The following is a 21,808-nucleotide window of genomic DNA, read 5'->3' as shown; positions in this document are numbered from 1 at the left end:
GCGTTTCATCCAGCACAGGAGACATGCTAATCTATTGTTCCAATTTTCAGTATATCGGCTGCCGAAGCAAGCACCAAATCTAAAATTCTTCACAGAGCTCTCTCATGCTATCCCAAGGAGAAATGTTCTAGCAACATTCTAAATTCCTGCAGCAAGGTTTGCTTGGAAATCTGGAAATACGCTAGGTACTATTTTATAACATCTCATACTGAAGTCTCTAATGGTGACTTCAACCTTTTATTCTTTTTTTAAACTATACTTTTAAGCGAAAAGCAAGAACTTTGGCTTACTTTTCTTTGCATGCCTCTGAGCACTTAATAAAGCAATTAATATGTGCTGCCTTTACTTCAAGAATACTACCCTACATTTTTACAGCCTTTTTGCTTTTCCAGAAAGCTGTATTACTTAATTTTCAAAACAACTCGGTGAATTACATATTATATAAAAAAGGAAACTGAAGATGAGAGCTAACTTTCCCAAAGTCATAGAGAAAGTGCGTTAGGACCCAGAGTAGACTCTGATTCTTTCCTTAATATTTTTGTATCATGTCACCTGACTGATGGTAACCATGTCATTAATAACACATACGTGTAAGGGACAGAGCAGAGTTCAGCATCTCTACTAAGCAGTCTTCAACTACATAGCCTAAATGCAGCACTTAGAACAGCTTACCAGTCTGTTTGCTTTCTCAACTGTGTAGAAAACTAATCAACATCCGGCAATACGCTGGGAGCTGAAATCAAGCTTCTGCACAGGTAAAAGGCACTTACAGGCTGCATGGAAGAACTCTGTATGAGGACTGCCTTGGGTCTATTGCCTTATTTCTTAGGAGCCATAGTCTCTTGTCATCTGATTCATTCTAAAAGCATTTACTCAGCAACCAGCACCTTGCTCCTAGGGCTCACCTCTTGCTCTGCGATCCTTAACGCATTGTCCTGCCAGGCATCTTTGTTAGTCCAGGAGCTGGCTGGGGTCTGAATTCGTTTGACTAGCCTCTGTTCACACTCCTCCAGGCGCAGCCGGATATTCTTCAGCTCTGAAATGTACATCTTGGCCACAGTTTCCTCTTTGTCCTCTGTGAATGCACAAGCACAGAAGACTATTAAGCACCACACCAGAGATCAGAAAACCTGGGAACAACAGCTTCACCCTCAAAGGGCACCACTGGTTCCAACAGACCTGATATTCCACCAAGGAAAGCAAGGCCTTATGCGGGGAGCCTTATGCTTGATACTAAATTCCCTGCATTATATAATGATTTGTAAGGATCCAAACAAGTTATTTCCACAAGAAAATGTGATAGGTCGAAAAGCGATAAAGACTGAAATACGGCCTCTCTTTCCATGATCTGATTTGACAAGGCATCTCTACAAGTTTTTCTCTATCTCAAGTTTTTAGTTTTAGTGGTGACAGTACTTTCTAGTTTATATGAAGGGTCTAGCAGCACCCTTTGGGGCTCTCATTCCACCAGTTTTCTCCCTTTTCCCAAGGCACATACCATTTTCCATGGACTTCATCATGTGCTGGAAGTGGGTTTTACAAGCCTCCACCTCCTCTTCCAGACGCAGACCATCAGCCACTGAGAAGAGCACCGAGTCACGGCTATCCTGCAAAAAGTCTGCATAGTGGGCCTGGAGGTTCTTCATGACCTGCTGGCACTCCCCTGGTGCAGACGATCGAAGCTAGAGAGGAAAAGACAGAAGAAATTTCAATACAATGGTAACACAATCCTCCCATCCTCCTCCTTTTTTATTGACATTTAACACAGACACAAAATAGTATATAAACCATAATTGTAAACGTTTATTTTTCACAAATTGATCTCGTCCATGAAATCAACATTTAGATTAAGAAATGACACCACTAGCACCCTCTATGCCCCCCTGAACATGATCCTTAATAATGGTTAATTCATCAGTATTCCCCTACTATATACACTTATGTAAAAGAGATGCTTATCCTGCAGGGAGAAAAAGCCTACAACCTTCTCTCTCTGCCAAAAAGACCAAATATATTATTTATTTCATCCAGAATTTCCTTAACTATTCAAGCTGCTGTTTCTGGTTCCTAACATCTTCAGGGCCCTAATCCTGAAACAGTATCTGTCACTCCACTTTATTCTAATTGGGTAGTTCGGTGTCTCAGTATATGCAAACCAGTCCTTCTGTAAACAGCTTGCCAGTAGGATATGAGCCTGGGGTAACCTTTCACAATTACCTTTTCTAGATTCCAGGTCTTTACAAGGTCAAGGTCCTTCCTCAAATAGTTCCAGGAGATAAGGCTTTTGGTGTTAATGTGTAGCTGGTGCCAAAGGGCCATCACCTTCTGATACGACTGCTCCACTCTAGGAACAACACAGAACCTGGTTATAGCTTTTATAAAAAGACTTGAGCTTCACATTAGAGACCCTCTAAGGGAAAAATGGGATATCCGTAGCAGAACTGAGCTTATTTGCTGAGCAGAGAAAGGCAACAAGTCAAATACCAACAACACAGGAATCTTTAGAACTAAATTGAGATCCTCAAACAATTTGGATTTGCTACGCTATTACCGTGTTTCCCCGAAAATAAGACCTAGCTGGACCATCAGCTCTAATGCGTCTTTTGGAGCAAAAATTAATATAAGACCCGGTCTTATGTTATATAAGACCTAGTACTATATTATATTATATTATATTATGTTATATTATATTATATTATACCCGGTCAAATAAATTCATAATATGCAAATAGACAACTGAGCAAACTTAAAAACAAAACAATGATCAACTCCAAGGAAACAAAAAGTTATACAAGAAAGTAAATTAAATAATTTACTCATATATATATTCAATCACCTACTCATTCATTCACACTTTCCTTCAACAACCATTTACTGAGCACCTGTTATGTGCCAGGAATGGTTCTAGGTGCTAAGGTTACAGAGCAATACAAAACAGACAAAAACCTCTATTCTTTTGGAACTTCTAATGGAGGGGAAAGGTAAAAAAACAAATATATAATCTGTTAAGCAGTGTTAAGTGTTCTGAAGAAAAAATAGGACTAAAGGAGATTGAGACTGACAGGCAGTGAGTGGGGGTATTTGCAAGTGGGCAGTAATATGAACTGAATGAAGTGAGGGAGTGAATCATGTAAATATCTGAAATAAGCAGAGGAAGCACAAAGGCCTGAGGAAAGAAAATGGTGTTTGAGAAACAGGAAGAAGACCAGTGACTGGAGCTGAGCCGAAACAAGGAGACTGGCAGAGGATGAGTTTAGAGAGGAAAGGCAAAATGGGTAAGTCTCACAACAATCCCCAATAGTACTATAAATAATTTAATGTAGTAACACAAAAAGCATCAATTTAAACAAAAATTGTGACATAACTACATTTGGAAGATGGGAAAAGGAGAAGTGTGTGCAGATGTGTGTGCAGAAAGCTAAATGTTAATTTCCTAGAGTAGGAAATCAACAGATAATTTCCAAAGTTGAAAAAATCAGAAAACAGAAAAAAAATCATATTATTTAGAAATTTGGAGTTAAAACCAGAAATATCTGCTCAAAGAGTTGTAAATAGATGACTCTGGGAAGCAGAACTCGGGGTGGGAAAGGTGATTGTTAGTATTTATTCTAAGCTTTGTGGTATAATTCAACTTTAAAAAAAATATATATATATATTTCTTTAATAAAATATAAATTAAAGAAAATTGCTGTCTCTACAAAAACCAATCTTCTAAGAGTAAACGGTTTTATACCCAAGAATTCTTTTAAAAAGAATCATCACAGTACCGGTATATCTCAGTTGAATATAAGCATTTACAGAAAATCTACTGTGTAGCTGGCAGTGCCAGACTTGGTATCCTAATCGGAGGTCTTTCCCAACAGAAACTTGATCACTCTGTTCAAGGAGATGACAAATACAGATGCATCCCTCCATCAGTGCACCCGGCCCAACAGCAGAGGTGGCAGTACAGAGTGGCAGGTGAGCAAAGTTACCTGCTGGCCATCTCAATGGCATCCTTATTGGGTGGAGGGATGAGGAAGCAGACTGATGGCACCATTGCCTCATTCCCTGTGGGGCTGATCACTTTCCACTTGGTCCTCTGTGAATTATCTTCCAACACACATTCGTCATTCTTGCAAATAGTGATCTGAAGAGACAAATGTACAAGTTATTGCTAATGGATAAATCAACAACCCATTATTACCTGGTATCTGATCCCAAAGTTATAAAATCCTTAAGAAAAAATTGTTTGGAAATCTGCCATCACTTAGTGAGAGTTCCTGATTCTGACAAAAAGATAATGCATAAAAATACACAATACAGGAAAGGTTGCAGACATAAAACAAATCAAGGAAGCAAGTGTTTATTAAATGCCTGTTACACATCAAGTAACTCAGTAAACGAAGGGTAGAGAGACACTATAAGACCTCCAAGAGCAATCTCTCTGCATCTACAACCATTAGGGTAAAAATTAAAAGGACCTGAATACTCACAACTCTGCTTTTGAGATACTTCCTCCTCCTCCCTTCTTGTCCTCCCACCCAAATCCCTGAAAATGTTTAAGTATTTGGAATCATTAGTTCTTTCTCTTGGAAGTAAGCAACAGTATTATCCCTATTTTATAGACAGAAATATTGAGACAGAAAGTGCAGAAAAAGTTTATTCACTCTTTTGTGTATCAAATATTTATCAAACCTACTATGAATCTGGAAGTATGCTAGGCCACTAGAGATAAAAATAGTAAAATGGTAAGCTGACAAACATGGTCTATACTCCACATATTCTGGTGGGGCATATAGTTGCAACACTGTGTGACAAATGAATTTACCAGGGAATGCATGAAAGGGACATACGTCTTGGTTAGAGAAGTAAAGAAAAATTATTCTGACCTTGAAGCCACATTAAGGAATTTAGACTTTATAAATAGAAATGGGGAATTGTTGTAGGACTTAAGCAGGGGAGAGACATTTTTTGTAAAAGACTGTGGTGGTAGGAAAAAGAACGCATTGAATCGGGAAGCTGATGCAATGATCCAAATGAAAGAAACTTATGGTCTAACCAAAGGCGGCAGCAGCAGCAGGGACAGAAAGGGGTACCTCTAAGGGATATTTACGTACAAGTTAGTATTACCTTGGTAGCCCTACTCGCTGTGGGGTAAGAGGGGAGGAGTCAAGGGTATCTCCCAGGTGCTAAGTACCATTTCTGTCACCACTTAAGCAACTGGGTAGATGATGACGCCAATCCCGGAGCCAGGGAGTGGATCAAGAATGTAGAGTGGAAGAAATTTTTTTAAGCGCTAAGAGATTTGAGCATGTTTAACTTCTAATTTTTAAAAACTCTATCATTTGGCCTTTCCTTCTGATCCTAGCCCTAACTGGAGGCTTCCCTTCTCCCCTCCTTCCCTCTGGAGCCAGAGGGACCCTTCCCACCTCCTCACCTCGATCTGCCGATAGTCACAGACGGCCTTCACTGAAATGGTGCTCTTTAGCACGTGGTCGGGGCTGCGTGGCTTTAGCTGAACAATGGTTTTTGATCTCCCAACAAGACTGGCAACGGAACTCTTGGACTGTATAAGCTGTTCCTTTTCATCCTACAAAATGAGAAGAAAATCAACAACACATTAACGTGGTTACTCAGTCCACAGAGAAAACTGCGAGCTCCACTCCCTCAGAGAATGACATTTCTCAGTTAAGGAGGGATCCTTGGTGGAGCCATCTTAGCAACACAAGGATAAAGAAAAAAGGAGAAACTATTTCTGTCTTCTACCAAGTGCTTTTGTATTCAAATTTTGAAGCTTTCTCCTGTGCCCTTCCAATGAGCCATAAAGCCATGCAAAATAAATAAATAAATAAACAAACAAACAAACTTCTAGCTGCCAAATACAGCTATAAAGCTAACAAAGGATTGCCCTAAATTAAGGTTCAGAGAACAGGTAAGTTAAAAACAATAATAACAACTATGTTGTTATTGTTGTTATTATTATTATTCAATTTCTCACTGGTAGAAGCCAGTTCTTGCCTTCTGCTTAGGAAAAGCTAGAGTTACGCTCATTAAAAATTGTTTAATAATTGTATCTCCCAAGCTCTACCACAAATGTTTTACTTTCTTAAATTGAGTCACACTTTCTACAGAAAGATCTTAGCTCTTCAACCAACAATCTACAAAGCAATATTGTTGGTGAAGGCATCGTGACAAATGATTTAGGGTTTACTCTTTAGTGTCTTGCTGTGCCAGTCACATAAATTTGATTGGTTTGAAAGCAGTACCATGCAAAATTGAAACTCTCCAGTCTCTGCAAACCCAATTATCTTAAAAGCTAATAAACCTCTTGTCAACAAAATTGGTAGCAATCTACTACCAATTCCATTAGAGTAGAAGATTAACCAGGATATTTCAAGCCCATTTTGAGATACAAATCTCCCCAGAAGAGGGCTTTCTTAGGATGGAAGTAGATGTGATGAGAGTAAAGAGTTAATAATGTTAAGAAATGCCATTATTAAAGAATTAAGAATATGCAAGTAAAGAAAAAGAAATGCTTAAATAAACTACCTGTGCCTGTCCCCGGGAGCATGATTGGAAGAAATACAACTTTAACTTATTAGTTAAGAAAGAGGAGTGGAATATATCGGGGAGACAGCCACAATGTTCCATACTTGAGAGCTGGTCTACCCATGTCATTTTCCTTGCAATAAAGATGTCAGTTTCTGTCTAACCCACATCATCTCAAACATCTCAAACTCCAGGGACCAAGTGCTCAGCGTGGTAAAAGTTCTGAAAGAACCAGAAGCCAGGACAGCTGCTCCCGAACCTGACGGACAAGCTGAGGAGCAGACCCAGGTGACTCCATGCCCCGATGACGCCGCCAACCCGATGCCCCTGACCTGGAGAGGAGGGAACAGAGCAGCGACCCTCGAGAAGAGAAGATAAGACAACAATTGCAGAGGAGTTACCCTACAACAGGAAGTACTCTGTGGGAGGGAGGAGATAATAGCCAAGGATTATTATATTCCTCCTTCATATCCGAAGTATCTCCGAGAGAGACATTCTAGAGACAACATCTAAAAAGTCAGGTTTTTACCCTTCGTTCTAAATTAATTAAATTAAGATTATTTGCTCAAGTGAAACACCGAATGTGAACCCATTCACAGGTTTACAATACCTGAAAGTGTAAAAACAAAACAAAACAAAAATCAACTAATGTTCACAAATGCCCAAGTCTTACCCATGAAAAAATGACACTGTTTTGGGCTATTCTTATTCTTATTTATAATTTTCTATTGAAATGTGAGAATTTCCTGGCTTCTCATACAGGAAATGTAATTTCTCTATTAAATACATATTTCTATCTTAATTTGCGATGTACCTTGAGCTCTGTCTTGCCAACTCTACGTAATATACGTTCAATAAATATAAGTAGTACAGCTGCTGATTTTATTACCAGCACTCCTGAAGGAATAATTCAATGGAGAAAATAAGTGTAAAGTTGACTTGTATTAAATACTGGATGCAATACTATTTCTAAAAAATACTGCTACATAAATAAACTGGATAACATTGCATTACATCTAAATAAGACTTTTAATATTGTCCTTAATTAATATCAATTTTTTTAGTACCTCATCATTACCAAAAGAAAATTGCCAAGGAGGAAAAACTTGGCTCAGATGTAGTTCATTGGAGTTGTGTTTTTTTTTAAATTCTCTTTGCATGAGAGAGTGAAAAAGAACCTGATGTCAGTTGATCCTCTTCAACCCTATTTTTCATGCTCTACACCTCATCTTTGGCTCCAACTATTGAATTGTAATAGATAGGAACAATGCAAAGAAAGTACGAGGCGCATAAGTGGCTCAGGGAGAGAGGACTAGGCATTTACTTCAGTAATATACCCAAAGGAATCTTATTAGCAACTTCTTAAAGGAAAGAAAGGAAAAAAGGAAAAAGAACAAATTGATTAAACTCTATTAGCACGTGAGCCAAACCATGTAACAACGACCCCCTGTCCAGGAGCTTTCAAGGATATAAACAGCAGCAGCTGATAGGATTTACTCTGTTTCTCAGAGGATGTTTCTGTCATCATCCCACTGATGCAACACCCACCATGGAGTCCTGGAGCAGGTCCTCAAGGCGGGATAAGCTGGTGTTGTGGTCACAGGAATACTTTCGTTTGATGGAGTCTTGGAGGTTCCTCAAGAATGACTCCAGGTCTCGTGCATCACTGAAGAACTGTGGGGATAGAAGGGAGGGGTGCCTTGTACTCAATACGTCACGACACCACGGTCTTAAGCGAGAAAGAGAATCTTACGGTGCAGAGCTGAGCAAAGCTGATTACACTTTCTTGGATTAGCAGCAGTTCATTACAAAGTCCGCATCAATGTAAACTGGAGGTTTTAGAAGGCCGTGGCCGGGAAGTATTAGTGATGACGAGCACAAAGCGTGCTGAACCCTATGGAAAGTCAGTCTGCATCACCCCTCAGAAATCACTGCTGGTTCCTCGACTTCTGCTTACTGACAGCACTTGGCTGTGAAGTATATTTCACAAAAGCCTAGAGGTTGGGTGATCAAAGGTTTCTATTCATTGATATGATTACAAAATGATCAGGGAGATTATTTAATTTAGGGAACAACCAAACAGAGATAATAGCTTATTTCCTCCTCCCACCCTCACCTGAAAACAAGTAGTGTATTCTTCATGCTGTGATAGACTACAGAAAAAAGGTGGTCCTGATATTTTATAGCTCTTCCCATCAAGAGAAGGAGGAGTCTACTTCTATTCCCCTTAAAGAAGCACATGGCCATGTGATTTCCCTCAGCCACTGGCACATCAGTAAATGTGACAGAACAGAAAAAAGTGTTTGTGCACTGGGGCTTCCTCTCTCTTGTAGCTAGCAGAACACAGGTACTCTGTGAAGAAGTCTAGGATAGTCTACTGGATGCTACAGACTTGTATATAGACTTGTACCCTGTCACCCCAGCCAACTGTCAGACATGTGAGTGATGCCATTTGGGACCAATCATCTGCCTGTAGCCATGATTAACCCAGGCAAGATGAGAAAACCCACTCAGCTGAGCCCAGCCCAAATTGTCAACCCACAGAATCATGCGCTACTAAATGCTGTTTTGTTTTAAGCAACTAAGTTGTTGGAGTGGTGGTTTATACAACAGAAGCTAACTGATACGGATGAGATTCTAATCTTGCCTTTCCCATGTATAGGTGCACGCTCACGCACGCACACACACATACCTCCTGCCAGAATGAAAACGAATATTCTTCTCATCTTCTCTGATGCACACAACATGCACAGACACAGACATAAAGCCCACGTACCTGAAAGTAAGCAGTATTCTCTTTCACGTGCTGCTCAACACACAAGCACAATTGCCTCATCCACTGCAGTTGGGACTGGACAGCGGCACTGTAAGCCTGCAATGACCAAGCACACAGACGGAAGGGCGTGAGTTTAGCGGATCCAATAAATATGTGCGACGCCCTCTTCCAAGTACAACTCTGCTAATGACAGAGGCCAACAGAAGGTGTATGGAATACTTGACTGGCAGACGCTCAGTGCTTCCCATAAGAAAGAGACTTGTCCTTTATCCAACATGGTTTTGTTAAAAGGGGTTATACGAGTATGGAAAAGGCTTCCTCCACACTCAGTTGCAACTAAATGATCTAGCCAGCAGAACCTGGGCATAAATAAATCCCTTCTGGTTTCCTCCACGGTCTCTCTTCTCTGGACAAAGGCAGCAAACAAGACACAGGATCAGTTTGGATAGTTATTTGAAAAGTTATGGTCCAAGTCCACCTTCCCCATGAAGTTAGGCGTCCATACCGCTTCCTGTTTCTCGTAGTCTCCTTAGCCCTTCAAAGTGTTTGCAGTCTTTTGGGGGTGGGACAAAAAGGGAGCTGATCCAGGACAAATGATCCCGACACTTCCTCTGGGTCTTCCAGCAGAACAAAGCCTCTGATCTGAATACCTCCGTAACACCTACCTCTGAGCACTGGCCCCTCACGCATTCGTTAGTCACATACCTCCACAGTCTGCTTGGCGGGGTGGTTCTCAAGTGACAGCAGCTCCGCTGTATCTTGTAGGGACCGGAACACGTCCTGTTTCTCCTCCAGTTGCACTGTCAACTCCTGAACATTGAATTTCATGTTACAGTCAGTGCCATTAAGGGAGGAACAGAAATAAAGGAAAGGCTGTGTTCCTGCCCTACTTTTAAAAAGCCTACAGTGCTGGGGTAGTGCCAAAATGAGATGCATAAACAGTACATGTCAGAGGAGTTCAGAGAAGAGCAAAAATGCTGGAATTACTGGAGAATGATTCACAAAGGACATGGGACACACGCCAGACCCGAGTAAGTGGGGGAACACAGGATGAGCACAGGAAGCAGAAACAAGAGACAACTTGGCTAGAGCAGCCAGTTGACGTCAGCACCCACCTAGCAGTACCTGACACACCAGCAGATCCGCATCACTGACCAGCTGGCTTTGCTCAAACTATTTCCTTGGCCTGTAGTGCCCTCCTCTGGCTCTGAATCTTGCTACCGTTATAGGACCCAGTTGAGACGCTATCTCTTCTGTACTGAAACTTACTTTCAGAACTTGACCCCTTCTCCTTGATGCTTTCCAAGCACTTATATCTCTACCGTAGCCTAATTTCCGATCTCATACAAATTGTTCACTGTATTATAGTAGCTCTTCTTTTTTCTTTACTTCAGAAGGATCATATGCCACTCTCCAATCAGGAGAAACTTATATATTTTTTAAAAACACTAAATGAACAGAATTAAAGTATCTAAAGTAAGTGTTAGTAAACAAGCTTCCTTTGCACAGGGTTTACAAAATGGTTAAAAATCCTCTGAGATGTACAAATACTAAAAGTAGCAAAAATTAACCCTACTTACTTGTATACATCTTTCACTGAAAAGAATTTAAAGCATTTTCCCATAGTCCAATGCTGAATTCTCCTTCATATTTTACAAATGAAGAGATTCAAACCAAAACATTATCAAATGAATTAAAGAGAATTCAGAATTGAGAAGCCAAGAGTACATCTCAGTTAAACAAAACTAAACCCTGTACCAAGTACTTCACTATATTAGCTTATTAAATCTTATTAAATCTTTTACACAACGCTTTGAAATGGTGGGGTACTAGTTTCCCATTTTACAGAGGTCCAGAGAGATTAAATGACTTGCCAAAAGTCACAGAGCTAGTAAGCAGAGAAGTAAGACTTTGAAGTTAGATTGATCTCACTCCAAAGTGCGTAATCTTAACCACAAAGCTATATTGCTTCTGACATGACTCAACTTGCAGGCTGCTGCTCTATCCACCCAAAACACTGCCTCACTGAATAAATTCATTCAAGGGCTCAATTTCCCTCTCCATATACACTTCTCACATGCATAGATGCATTAAGCAGGGCCCCGATTTCTACCTAGCAGAATGAAAATCCAGAAATCCAAGCTCTCAGCAGATGAGCCCCTCTGTGTCCTTCTGCTATTACACAAATACGACAGGCCTGTTGTGCTAGACTCACAGAGAAGTAATTTCTCTTGGCTGAGATATTGGGATTGTTGTCACTCCAATCATATGCTAGTTCCTCCTCCTCCTTCTCATTCAACCAAATCAACTCAGCTGTAGCTCTGGAGACAAATTTATGCAGGCTCTGAAGGTGCCTCATCCGGAAGCTAGAAGTTTCCTACACAAAGCAAGGATTACAAGGTTAGACTGCCAGCCTTTCATCTATAGAAGACAGCACATTTGACATCAAAGCAAAGAAAAACTCAGGAAATGAATTTAGCCTTGCTTTTTCATCCCTGGGTGCTTCTCCATGGATTTAAATGTAGTACAAGTTTGGTACAGGACTCCCAGAGCCCTTGTTAGTCCTAACTAGAAGTTAGAACTCAGAAGGCCTTTGTGGGGCGCCCTGGATACAGAATGATCCTGGGCCTGTCCTACTCTGGATAATCTTGAAAGAAAGGAATGAAGAGAACGGGTGGAAGTGCTCTCCCCACCAATCCTGTAGTGCTGGTGTCTCACAGCACAGCTAGCCACTGCTTTGGTTAAGCATGACAGCTGGGATAAGCTCTACTTACTTAAAACCTTCTGGAGCAGTGGTCTGATCCATTAAGAAAACATTATAATACATATGAACAGCTGAATAGTAAATGATATAATCTAATAAACAGAAAACCAAAACAGCGCCAAACCAAGAGCTCTCTGAATTAGGGAAAACAGTTGTTTGGACGGAACTAGATTCTCCATGAACAGAACATGAGAAAGTTGGTCAAAACTTACCTTCAATTTACAATACTGTGTCTCCAGTTTGCCAAGAGTTTCAACATAACTAGTATGAAAATTCTGGGACATTTTCCCCTGATGAGCAAGAAATGAAATAAGAATACATTACAAAAAGAGTAACTAAAGTGCATTTATGGTATGGTTTCAACCAGGTTAAGTACTACATCTCCACCCAGGTAAAGATTGGTTACTGTCCTAAAACAGAAGCTTCGACAGGATATCTCTGGGTCAGATTTCATAGCATGGAGCAGCACTAAGTGAGGAATATAGTTCAGCAGGGCGAATACAACCTTCCTGTTCTGTGCTTCCAGTAATTCTGGGAGGTTTCTAGGCAAAACCTATGCCTGATGATAGTCAAACCACTCAATCACTTTTTGAAAGGGGAGAGTGAAAATAAAAAACAGGAAGATAGAATGAGTGAGGGAGAAGAGAGACTAAACAGTTTCTCTATACCAGCACTCAACCGCAGACAAAAGGTAAAATGGAAAGAGCATGAACTTTTGGAGCAGAGGGCCTGAGCTTGGCAACTGCATCCCCTACTTACTAATTTTGACCTTAGCTTTCAATAGCACTTTACTTTATAGTAAGAAAGGTTAATAAAAATACCTTTCTCACAAGATTATTTCAAAGAGCACAACATTTCAGTGAAAAGGGAGTGTGTTGTCAAGTGCTGCTCATGGTTGTATCACTCTTTCCCAGAGCCCCCTTCTCCTTAGGGACAGCTGCACTGCACACTGTCGGGTTCCCGCCCTGTCCCGCCCACTCTCCAGCATGGACTCTGACTGCCACACACCTCATACAACCTCGCCTCTTTGACACTTGAGCCCAGTTCTTCGACACTGGTGTGAATGTGCTGCTGTGTTTCCAGCTGCAACTCCACACTAGGCAGGTCATTGCCCCACTCTGCTCGCTCCAGTTTCATCTGGAAAAGAAAAAATACATACATAACAATTTACTGCTATGTTAGCAGAAACAGAAAACTGTCAGAATCAATGTCTGGACAAGGGAGCTGGGGACAGAGGACTGGGCAAAGGACATCTAAACCATCTCCATCGTGCCCTCTTATAGGAAAATATGTCATAATCACCCCCAAGGAGCTGGAGACTAAACCCCCTCAGCTGTCGAAGCAGAGGCAGCCTTCTGCTGCCATATTATGGGAGTACATTCCTACATTTACCAACCAGGAAGGTGTTTCCACAGGCTGAAGATGCTTAACTTTATAATTTAGGCATTTCCCTTTATGGAGCATTTTATAATCACAATGGACATAAGAAAGAAATATCTGAAAATATTAAGCTTCATTCATAGCATCAACTATTGGCCAATGAATTTTAAAACATTAGCTTGTCTTTGAATGTTTTTATTTATTGGAACATGGGGAAATCCATCATCAAGAGATGAAAAGAATTTCATACAAAACGGTTAGAAAGGTAAGACAATATTGAACCTGAACCATTATCCTAGAATACATGTAAATAGTGCCCCTTAAGGATATAAAATACAGCATAGGGAATATAATCACAATATTGTAATAACTATGTATGGTGTCCAATAGGTATTAGACTTATCGGGTGATCACTCTGGAAGGTATAGAAATGTCTAATCACTACATTGTACACCTGAAACTAATGTAATATTGTGTGTCAACTGTAATTGAAAATTAAAAAAAAAAATATGGTGCCCCTTAGAATTGTGAAGCACAGCAGCCTTGCTTAAATGTTAGTGCCAAGGCCAAAAACAAAAATAAGCTTCTCTGCCAATGAGGAAATTTCAGAAAAGATAACAGATTTACAAACTTTGCAACTTCTCCCATAAGCTCCCACTTAGAGTACAGTTAGCTGAAAGGAACGAATTCCCAAAGGGTTTCAAAATAGAAAAGCCTATGCTATTCTGTGTAGGATTGTGGGGATTTGCACTGATCCATCGTTTAAAATTTAAGGAGAAGGGGGCCAAAGTCCAGTGATTCAGGGAATTGATACAAGGGGCACGGAGCAACCTGGTCCTCGCAAACAAGCTGCTGGATCCAGCACATCTTAGGGCGCTGTATAAGCATCTGGAACACACACCCACCTGCATTTCTTCTACCCAAGACAGCAGTTCATACACAAAACGGAGATTGCCTTCATCTTCAGAGGAGGAGATAGACACAAGTTCAGCCCGAGTCATGGGCTTTCGGAACCAGGAAGTAGAAGAAGAATGGGTTCCCTTGGTCAGAGGTTCTGCCTTCAGATGAGTTGTGGTTAAAGTAGAGGGTGGAACCAATTCTAGTGAAGTGAAATGGCCCTTCCGATACAAATTTGTGCACTCAAGACGCAAGGTGACCAGCTCATCCTGCAGACGCATAACCCTGAAGTGCAAGAAGAGAAGGAAGGGCGAGACTTAAATTTGTAACATACTTTTAAAAATAAAATCTTCCCTATCCATTTGATAAGGCTGAGGTAAAAATAAAAATGAGATCATATCGGGAAATGTGTTTTGAGAAATAACAAGTGGTATAGGAATGCAAGGTGGTATTATTAACATCGTCATTGTTTAGAGTTGTCTTTGAGGCAAATACCAAGTTATAGTGTTAAATGCAGGGAAGCAAACCGATACCCATTTATGCAATTCCTAGATGGTATATCAGAATAAACAGACTGGGGTCCAAAGATGTGGGTGTTAGTCTTGGCTCTGTACAAAGTATGTGACCTGGACGCTCCTCAGCCCCTCTGCAGGTCCTGGATTCCTCCTCTATAAAAGGAAGCTTTGGATCACCAGCAGGTCTGCACCAGATGTGGTACTGCACCCCTGCAGGTCACTGTGAAATATGTGGGATGTCATAGATGCCAGGTACTTAGTGGGCAGGGCCTACAATAAGAGGAAACTGTTTTCCACCAGGAGAATTTTCCTGCCAAAATACCTGTAGTATCCATCCCCATTGAGGTCCAAGTTACAAGATTCAGTACCTGACTCTTAATCCATGAGACTCAGCAGTAAGCAAACCCTCCGTTTGAGTCCCGTGTTCCTCACCTAAAAGCCAGCTCTTCTAGCTGGTAATAACTCTCATCCCGTAGGATCTGGAGATCCACCTGCAGCTGCCTGATAAGACCTTCACACTCCTGAATGTACATGATGACATCTGACTCGCACTGTACTGGCCGCCCTGATTCCAGATGAGCAGCATCCTGAGAGAGAAAGGGAGAATAAGGGTGGGAAAACTCCCACTGCTCCCACCCATTAGGATCGAAGCAGCCAAGGGGCCCACTGCAATTCCAAGAGTAGGAAAAACACAGCTGGACTCCTCGACTGTTAACTTCAACCATTAGAGAACAGGGTGAAAAGTGGGAACCATGTGACAAAAGAAGTGAGACAAAACAGCCAGACTTACAGCCTGCAGTGTATTCTTAGCTAGTGTCAGTTTTTCTTCACAGTTCAAAGCACCATTCTGGATTTTGTTTGCAATCTGTAGCAGCAATTCCAGCCTAAAATAAGATCAAAACCATCGTAAAGGTGCAGAGCCCAAACCAGCCCAGCAAGTAATGTCAGATCCACTTCAGGCTCTGGACTCACCTCTCCACAGCTGGTCGAAGTGATTTCTCTCGCTCCAGCATTTCAATGATGAGCTTTCCCCACTCTTCTTCTACATCATTAGGGTGGTAACCCTGAGGCAGTTTAATTCGGCCAAATTCAATCCACACCTAAAAAACCCAGACATACTCCTTTAGTCCCAAACGCAGCCATGTCCTCAGGCCCCAGTTTTAACTTATTTTTCCACACATCACTTCTTGCTTCTTTACCCAGCCATTCAGCAGTATTTTCCTATTGTCTAATAAGAGAAAACAATGGACTATTTAGCAGTACCTCACCCTGAGGTGAGAGCAAAATAATCACCTCTGAAATGCACAGACTACATGCTCTAAACCCACTGATTCCTTCTACATTTTAACAACTCCTCCTGTCCCCTCAAAAATGCCCATTCTGGAAAAGGTGAAATGCCCATCTCTACAGCTTCAAATTCTCCAGGAATCAAAATGTCTCTTTTTTGATGGAGTCTCTTTTTTTCCCATCCTAGGGAAAGAATTAGCTTCCTTCTGAAAAATAGGCAAACTCATCCACATAACTCAACATTTCTGAATAAATGTATACCATTTTTCAGTAAGCCCTTTAAAAAATACAGATCGTTGCTACTACCCCTTTATCACAAATTTTCAAGACCAGCCCGACAGCGATGCTGGATTTGTCACCCTGAGAACAGTGCTGTAAATGCAGGTGGGGAAGAGGACGCAGGGGCCCTGCCTAACAAAGAGGCAGCAATACAGCAAAACCAGCAAACCCCAACTCTCAGCAAACGACAGCATTCCTTACCTCTAACAATTTATATAATTCCTCAATTCTTCCTTTTTCTCTCTCCTTGGCCAGAATTTCCGTTTCTTTGAAGTGTATATACTGGTTATAAAGTGCCTACAAAATTAATATTCGTTGAATGAATGAATGCAAGCAAACAATCTGGCCCAAGTTTTCATACCACCTCACCCAGAAACCAGCAGCCACAAGCTCTGAGACTTACTCACTAGAATGAACTTATAAAAAGCAATTTAAGCCCATGACTTTACCTTTAGTTCAACAGGGTTCTGGGGGAAAGTTTTATCTGACATCAGTATTGTATGCTGTTTGATCCAGGGAATGAGGGAGTCCACTCGGCTTTGGTATTCTTGCCACCTGGAGTCTACTTCCTATTGCCAAAAGGTAAATGTCACACACCTTCTGATTAGCAGTATGCAAAACAAGCAAAGGAGAAAGCTGAGGCCATCCCAAACCACATAAAATCCTTTTCCTCTAATTGCCTATCCAGTTGCTCAGTTTAATAGTCAGGGTCACAGTTTCAAAGCTCCTCAAGGGCTCTCAAAATGCGATTCAATTTCCTAACACCTAGAATAGTCTAGGCTGGATGCTACAAAATTAGCAATATCTAGACTCATTCCCTGGGACCACAGTTAATGAGTATATATAAAGATGGTGTGGATTCAGTTGCTCTGTATAAAAGTGCTCTATATATAATGAATACTTAAGAAACATGTTCTAATCAATACGTTCTACCCAAACCAACCAAAGTAATCTAAGAAAGGGTCCTTTACCGTGGCATTGATCCCTTCTCCACCCTCAGGGACTTTAGGGAAGGCATCATAAATTGAAGATACATAAGTGATTACAGACTTTTCATCTGGAGATGGCACATCCACATCTGAGAGAGAAAGGATAAGAAATTTCTCAGTCAGAACCTGCCAGAAGGAATAGTGACTATATGTCAGACACACACAACTTCAGTCAACTCTCACCTTCTGCATCCAGTAGCCGTGTGACCCCCAGTCTCTCTGCCACTTCGAAAGCCTGTTCCAGATTCTCTCGGTTACTTTGGATTTGTACCCTCTCCATATCTACCAGATCAGGTCTGTAAAAGTCCACCAAGGCACATGAAAGGCCACCATCTACACACCACACATGAGTTCACACAAAGAAGACCTCTTAAAAGTACCCAGAGCTGAAAAACACTGATTGAATTAGAAAGCAAGAGGTCTAGAGAGGTACTGATCCCATTGTTAGTGACACGTCAGGAGCCCAGTGCTCCCTAATTCTAACCTTACACAATAGTAGCCTTGTTGATTTCCTGGGGAAAGTATCATAAATTAGTAGAGTGAAAATGAGGGCATGCTATGACCACTAAGAGTACGCTAATTGTAATTTTTGTCATTTAAAATCCCTGTCTCCTTCAACCATCTCACTCCAGCCCCCTGCTGCTCCTCAGCCATGCTTAGCCAGGCCCCGCTGCAGGCCCTCTGCACTTGCTATTCCCTCCAACTGAAACACTGACCCTAGAGGCCTGCATGGCTGGCCTCTGCTCCAGCCTCATCAGAGAGGCCATCTTCCTCTCCAAAATGCTACAATCCTGTCACTCCCTATCCCTCCACTGCGCTTACCACTTGTATGACAGCATATACAAAGGGTGCCAAAAAAATGTATAGACATTTTAAGAAAGGAAAACTGTATTAAAATTGTAAGACTCAATATATACCGATAACAAAAGATGAATACAAGTAACGTTTGACTTCTGCAATTACAAGAGGTGCTCAAAATGGTTACCATCAGCATCCAGACACTTCTGATTATGGCAAACTACTGCTTGAGCAACGCTGACCCAAGTGTTTACCTGTATACATTTTTTTTGGCACCCCCAGTATTTATTTGTTTATTGCCTATTAAATAAGCTCAATGAGAGCAAGAACTTGCGCTGTTTTGTTTACTGCTATTTGTGCTCAGTGCCTGGAACACTAGGAGTTTAATATACATTCCCTTTTTAAATGAATAAAATGAATCAGATTCTTGGCTGAGGGGGCAAGTGACATTATAACTAACTACAAACAAGAGATGAAAAGAAACCCCTCCAGACACTGAACTTCTACTGTATTTACCTGTATCGGTGAATAAGTGCATTGAACATCTTCCCATCACTCCAGCAGGAGGAAAAGTTGGTGCATTTGATTCCTGTGTAACCAGCTGTCACCTTCTGGGTCCATAGGAGCAGCTTCTCCTTGGCTGACATGTCCCCTGACTCTCCACTAATGTAGATGTCAGAGATCTGCCAAAAGATAGGACACGGAATAACCTTTTCTTCTTCATACATTGTGACTCTTAGAAGAAGAGGGAGAGCCAAGGCTGGCAGCACTTCAGATGACAATTCCAATATATATACTCATCTCTTTGGTAGTCAAAGAATTGCAAATTAAAACCATGAGAGGTAAGTTCTTCACCTATTAAATTAGGGATTTTTTTTTTTTAATGATACTATTCATTGGAGAGAATATCTAACATTGGAAATCCTAACATTGCCACTGGTGAGAGTATAAATGACCTAACTTCTCTGGATGGCAGTGTTGAATCAAAAGTCTTAAAATATACATAATAGGAAACCATTAGAGATACGGTCAAAAAATTGTATACAAGAATGTTTATCAAAATATTATAAACATTATAGCAAAAAGCTATAGAGCTTTAATAAGAAACTGACTGGTTACATGTAGCACATACACATAGTAAAATTCTGTGTAGCATTTAAAAAGGTATGCTTTAGAAAATTTTAATGACAGGAAAATGATCACCATTATCTTATGAAAAGAAATACAAAATAATATATAGTAACACTAATTTTATATAAAGGTATAAAAATATACATTTAACTATATAGTCATATATACATACATATGCTTAATGTATATGATAAATGCATATGTGTATGCAAGTGTAAACACAGGAGAGAAATACACCAAACTAGTAATCATAGTTAGATCTCTAAATGGTAACATTATAGGTGGTTTATATTTTCCACATTTTTTATATCATGTACATTTTTATAATATGAAGAAAGTTATTTTAAGAAATTCCCCAAATCTAGCACAAGACCTAATTTAGAGAGATGACAGTGTGGGAGAGAAGAAAGTGCATGCCTTCGATTCCGTGCAGACCTGGGTTAGAATCTCAGCTTCACCAACTATAAGCCAGATCTCTCAGCTATAACATCGGTAAAGTGAGAATACCTACTGCCTTTTCAGGGTTGCTGTGATCAACAATCATAGTATATATACTATATATACTGTATAGCATATAGTACAAGGGACAATTGACAATAAGGCACTTCCAAGTCTCTGAATACTAAATTTACAAACTCAGCTCATAATAGGTTACATTAAATATCAGCAGAAGAGACTTTAAAATCAGAAAAACAGGGTCAGAAACTGTTCATAATATTTTATGAAGTATAAAAGAAAGCTGCAGACTAATAAATCTGACCAAGATGTCTGAAGAAAGACTATGAGAACAAAAACCTATGGGTAGCCTGCACAGAGTCTAGAAAAGGGAAATCAGTAAAGTGTTGTCTTCTAACCAACCAGCACATTCCGGGATTCTCGTCCCCTAGACAGGTACACTTCTAAGGGAAAAATCAGGTTGCCAAACTTTGATGATGCCAGCTAGTAAGATCATCTTGTAAATCTATCCTCTACCAACCACCTCTCTGCTCTGACTGCATGTTCACCTGACAACCTTAAGATTGTTACTTGCTTCCTGTATCATATCCTAAAGCAACAAAATGCACTGAGTGCCCAATTCAAATACTGTATCACTTGGCAGTTAAAATTCATATTGTAATTTAATTTACATCAATCAATCTCTAACAAGTATAATTACTCTTGAAGTCAATCCCCTAAAACTCAATCTACTCCAAATACACTGGGGGGCAGGAGGGAAGAGCTATGGAGTTGCAAAGCTGAGGATCCAACAATGGATAATGCTGCCCAAACTATCGTTTTATGAGTCCAGTGAAAACAGCCCCTCCCGAGTACCAGTGCTAGTCCAGTTCTCCTTAACAACATTTCTAGCTGCTTGTTTCAATGGCTAGATACCACCCGCCACTTCACATACATATTAAGGCAAAACATTGTTGGGAATAGAAAATAGATTTGTTAAAGTAAAAATGGGTAGAACTTGGGGCCCGCCTGGTGGCTCAGGTGGTTAGAGCTCCATGCTCCTAACTCCGAAGGCTGCCGGTTCGATTCCCACATGGCCAGTGGGCTCTCAACCACAAGTTGCCAGTTCAATTCCTTGAGTCCCGCAAGGGATGGTGGGCTTTGCTCCCTGCAACTAAGATTGAACACGGCACCTTGAGCTGAGCTGCCGCTGAGCTCCTGGATGGCTCAGTTGGTTGGAGCGCATCCTCTCAACCACAAGGTTGCCAGTTCGATTCCTTGAGTCCCGCAAGGGATGGTGGGCTGTGCCCCCTGCAACTAGCAACGGCAACTGGACCTGGAGCTGAGCTGCGCCCTCCACAACTAAGACTGAAAGGACAAAACTTGAAGCTGAACGGCCCCTCCACAACTAAGATTGAAGGACAACAACTTGACTTGGAAAAAAAGTCCTGGAAGTACACACTGTTCCCCAATAAAGTCCTGTTCCCCTTCCCCAATGAAATCTTTAAAAAAAAAAAAAAAAAAAAAAAAAGGATAGAACATGAATAAACAAAATGAAATCTGAATATTTTTTTTTTACCCAAGAAAGAAATTCCAGTTTATTAATTGACATTGTACGGCCAGTACAAACACAGTCAATCTCTCTGATGGCATCACTTATCTGCCAATCGCAGTATCTTTGCACATTGCATTGAAAATAGTTCAATGAACAGTGTTACTTCAGATTTTCCACACAGCTGTAAATGAGACAGGGAAGTGTTTGGATCCCTCAGGGGGATAAAAACACCCTGTTTGGATTAGAGCCCTTCCTGGACTGTGACTGGAAGAGAAAAATGAGACTATCATCACAACCACCTCGGTAATTAATTCGGCTTTTGTCCATCTCTTCATTTAATACTCACATGTCACGTGCTGTCCTTTGGACTATGCAGAAGCTTTCACCCTAATCTCCCAAACACAGAAACCCAGCTTCAATGTCAGGGAGCTTTCCCCCTCATCCGGATTTTAAAAGGAAGCCATTTGGAGA

At 40.8% G+C, this 21,808-nt stretch overlaps 1 protein-coding gene across 26 annotated transcripts in view; it reads right to left on the bottom strand.

The window, feature by feature from the left end:
• Positions 1 to 21,808, bottom strand: part of MACF1 (microtubule actin crosslinking factor 1) — a 305,934-nt gene that overhangs the window by 133,373 nt on the left and 150,753 nt on the right. For 15 of the 26 annotated variants that reach the window (XM_033115596.1, XM_033115604.1, XM_033115599.1 and 12 more), the window contains 21 exons: positions 18,733 to 18,899; positions 17,602 to 17,714; positions 17,401 to 17,507; positions 16,879 to 16,998; positions 16,631 to 16,726; positions 15,836 to 15,963; positions 15,654 to 15,747; positions 15,296 to 15,450; positions 14,357 to 14,633; positions 13,080 to 13,208; positions 12,284 to 12,361; positions 11,523 to 11,684; positions 10,013 to 10,117; positions 9,308 to 9,403; positions 8,080 to 8,205; positions 6,532 to 6,537; positions 5,420 to 5,572; positions 3,975 to 4,129; positions 2,218 to 2,344; positions 1,499 to 1,682; positions 906 to 1,075 (listed from right to left, as the gene is read on the bottom strand). In XM_033115596.1, coding sequence (XP_032971487.1) covers positions 906 to 1,075; positions 1,499 to 1,682; positions 2,218 to 2,344; positions 3,975 to 4,129; positions 5,420 to 5,572; positions 6,532 to 6,537; positions 8,080 to 8,205; positions 9,308 to 9,403; positions 10,013 to 10,117; positions 11,523 to 11,684; positions 12,284 to 12,361; positions 13,080 to 13,208; positions 14,357 to 14,633; positions 15,296 to 15,450; positions 15,654 to 15,747; positions 15,836 to 15,963; positions 16,631 to 16,726; positions 16,879 to 16,998; positions 17,401 to 17,507; positions 17,602 to 17,714; positions 18,733 to 18,899 — 2,748 coding nt within the window. The remainder of the gene's footprint in view (positions 1 to 905; positions 1,076 to 1,498; positions 1,683 to 2,217; positions 2,345 to 3,974; positions 4,130 to 5,419; positions 5,573 to 6,531; positions 6,538 to 8,079; positions 8,206 to 9,307; positions 9,404 to 10,012; positions 10,118 to 11,522; positions 11,685 to 12,283; positions 12,362 to 13,079; positions 13,209 to 14,356; positions 14,634 to 15,295; positions 15,451 to 15,653; positions 15,748 to 15,835; positions 15,964 to 16,630; positions 16,727 to 16,878; positions 16,999 to 17,400; positions 17,508 to 17,601; positions 17,715 to 18,732; positions 18,900 to 21,808) is intronic. The other 11 variants (XM_033115623.1, XM_033115621.1, XM_033115597.1 and 8 more) reach the window with 1 other exon arrangement.

Source organism: Rhinolophus ferrumequinum, chromosome 9 (assembly GCF_004115265.2).
Source record: "Rhinolophus ferrumequinum isolate MPI-CBG mRhiFer1 chromosome 9, mRhiFer1_v1.p, whole genome shotgun sequence".
Taxonomy (NCBI): domain Eukaryota; kingdom Metazoa; phylum Chordata; class Mammalia; order Chiroptera; family Rhinolophidae; genus Rhinolophus; species Rhinolophus ferrumequinum.
Note: the sequence above shows the minus strand (reverse complement) of the source record. Positions and strands in the feature narration are given on the sequence as shown.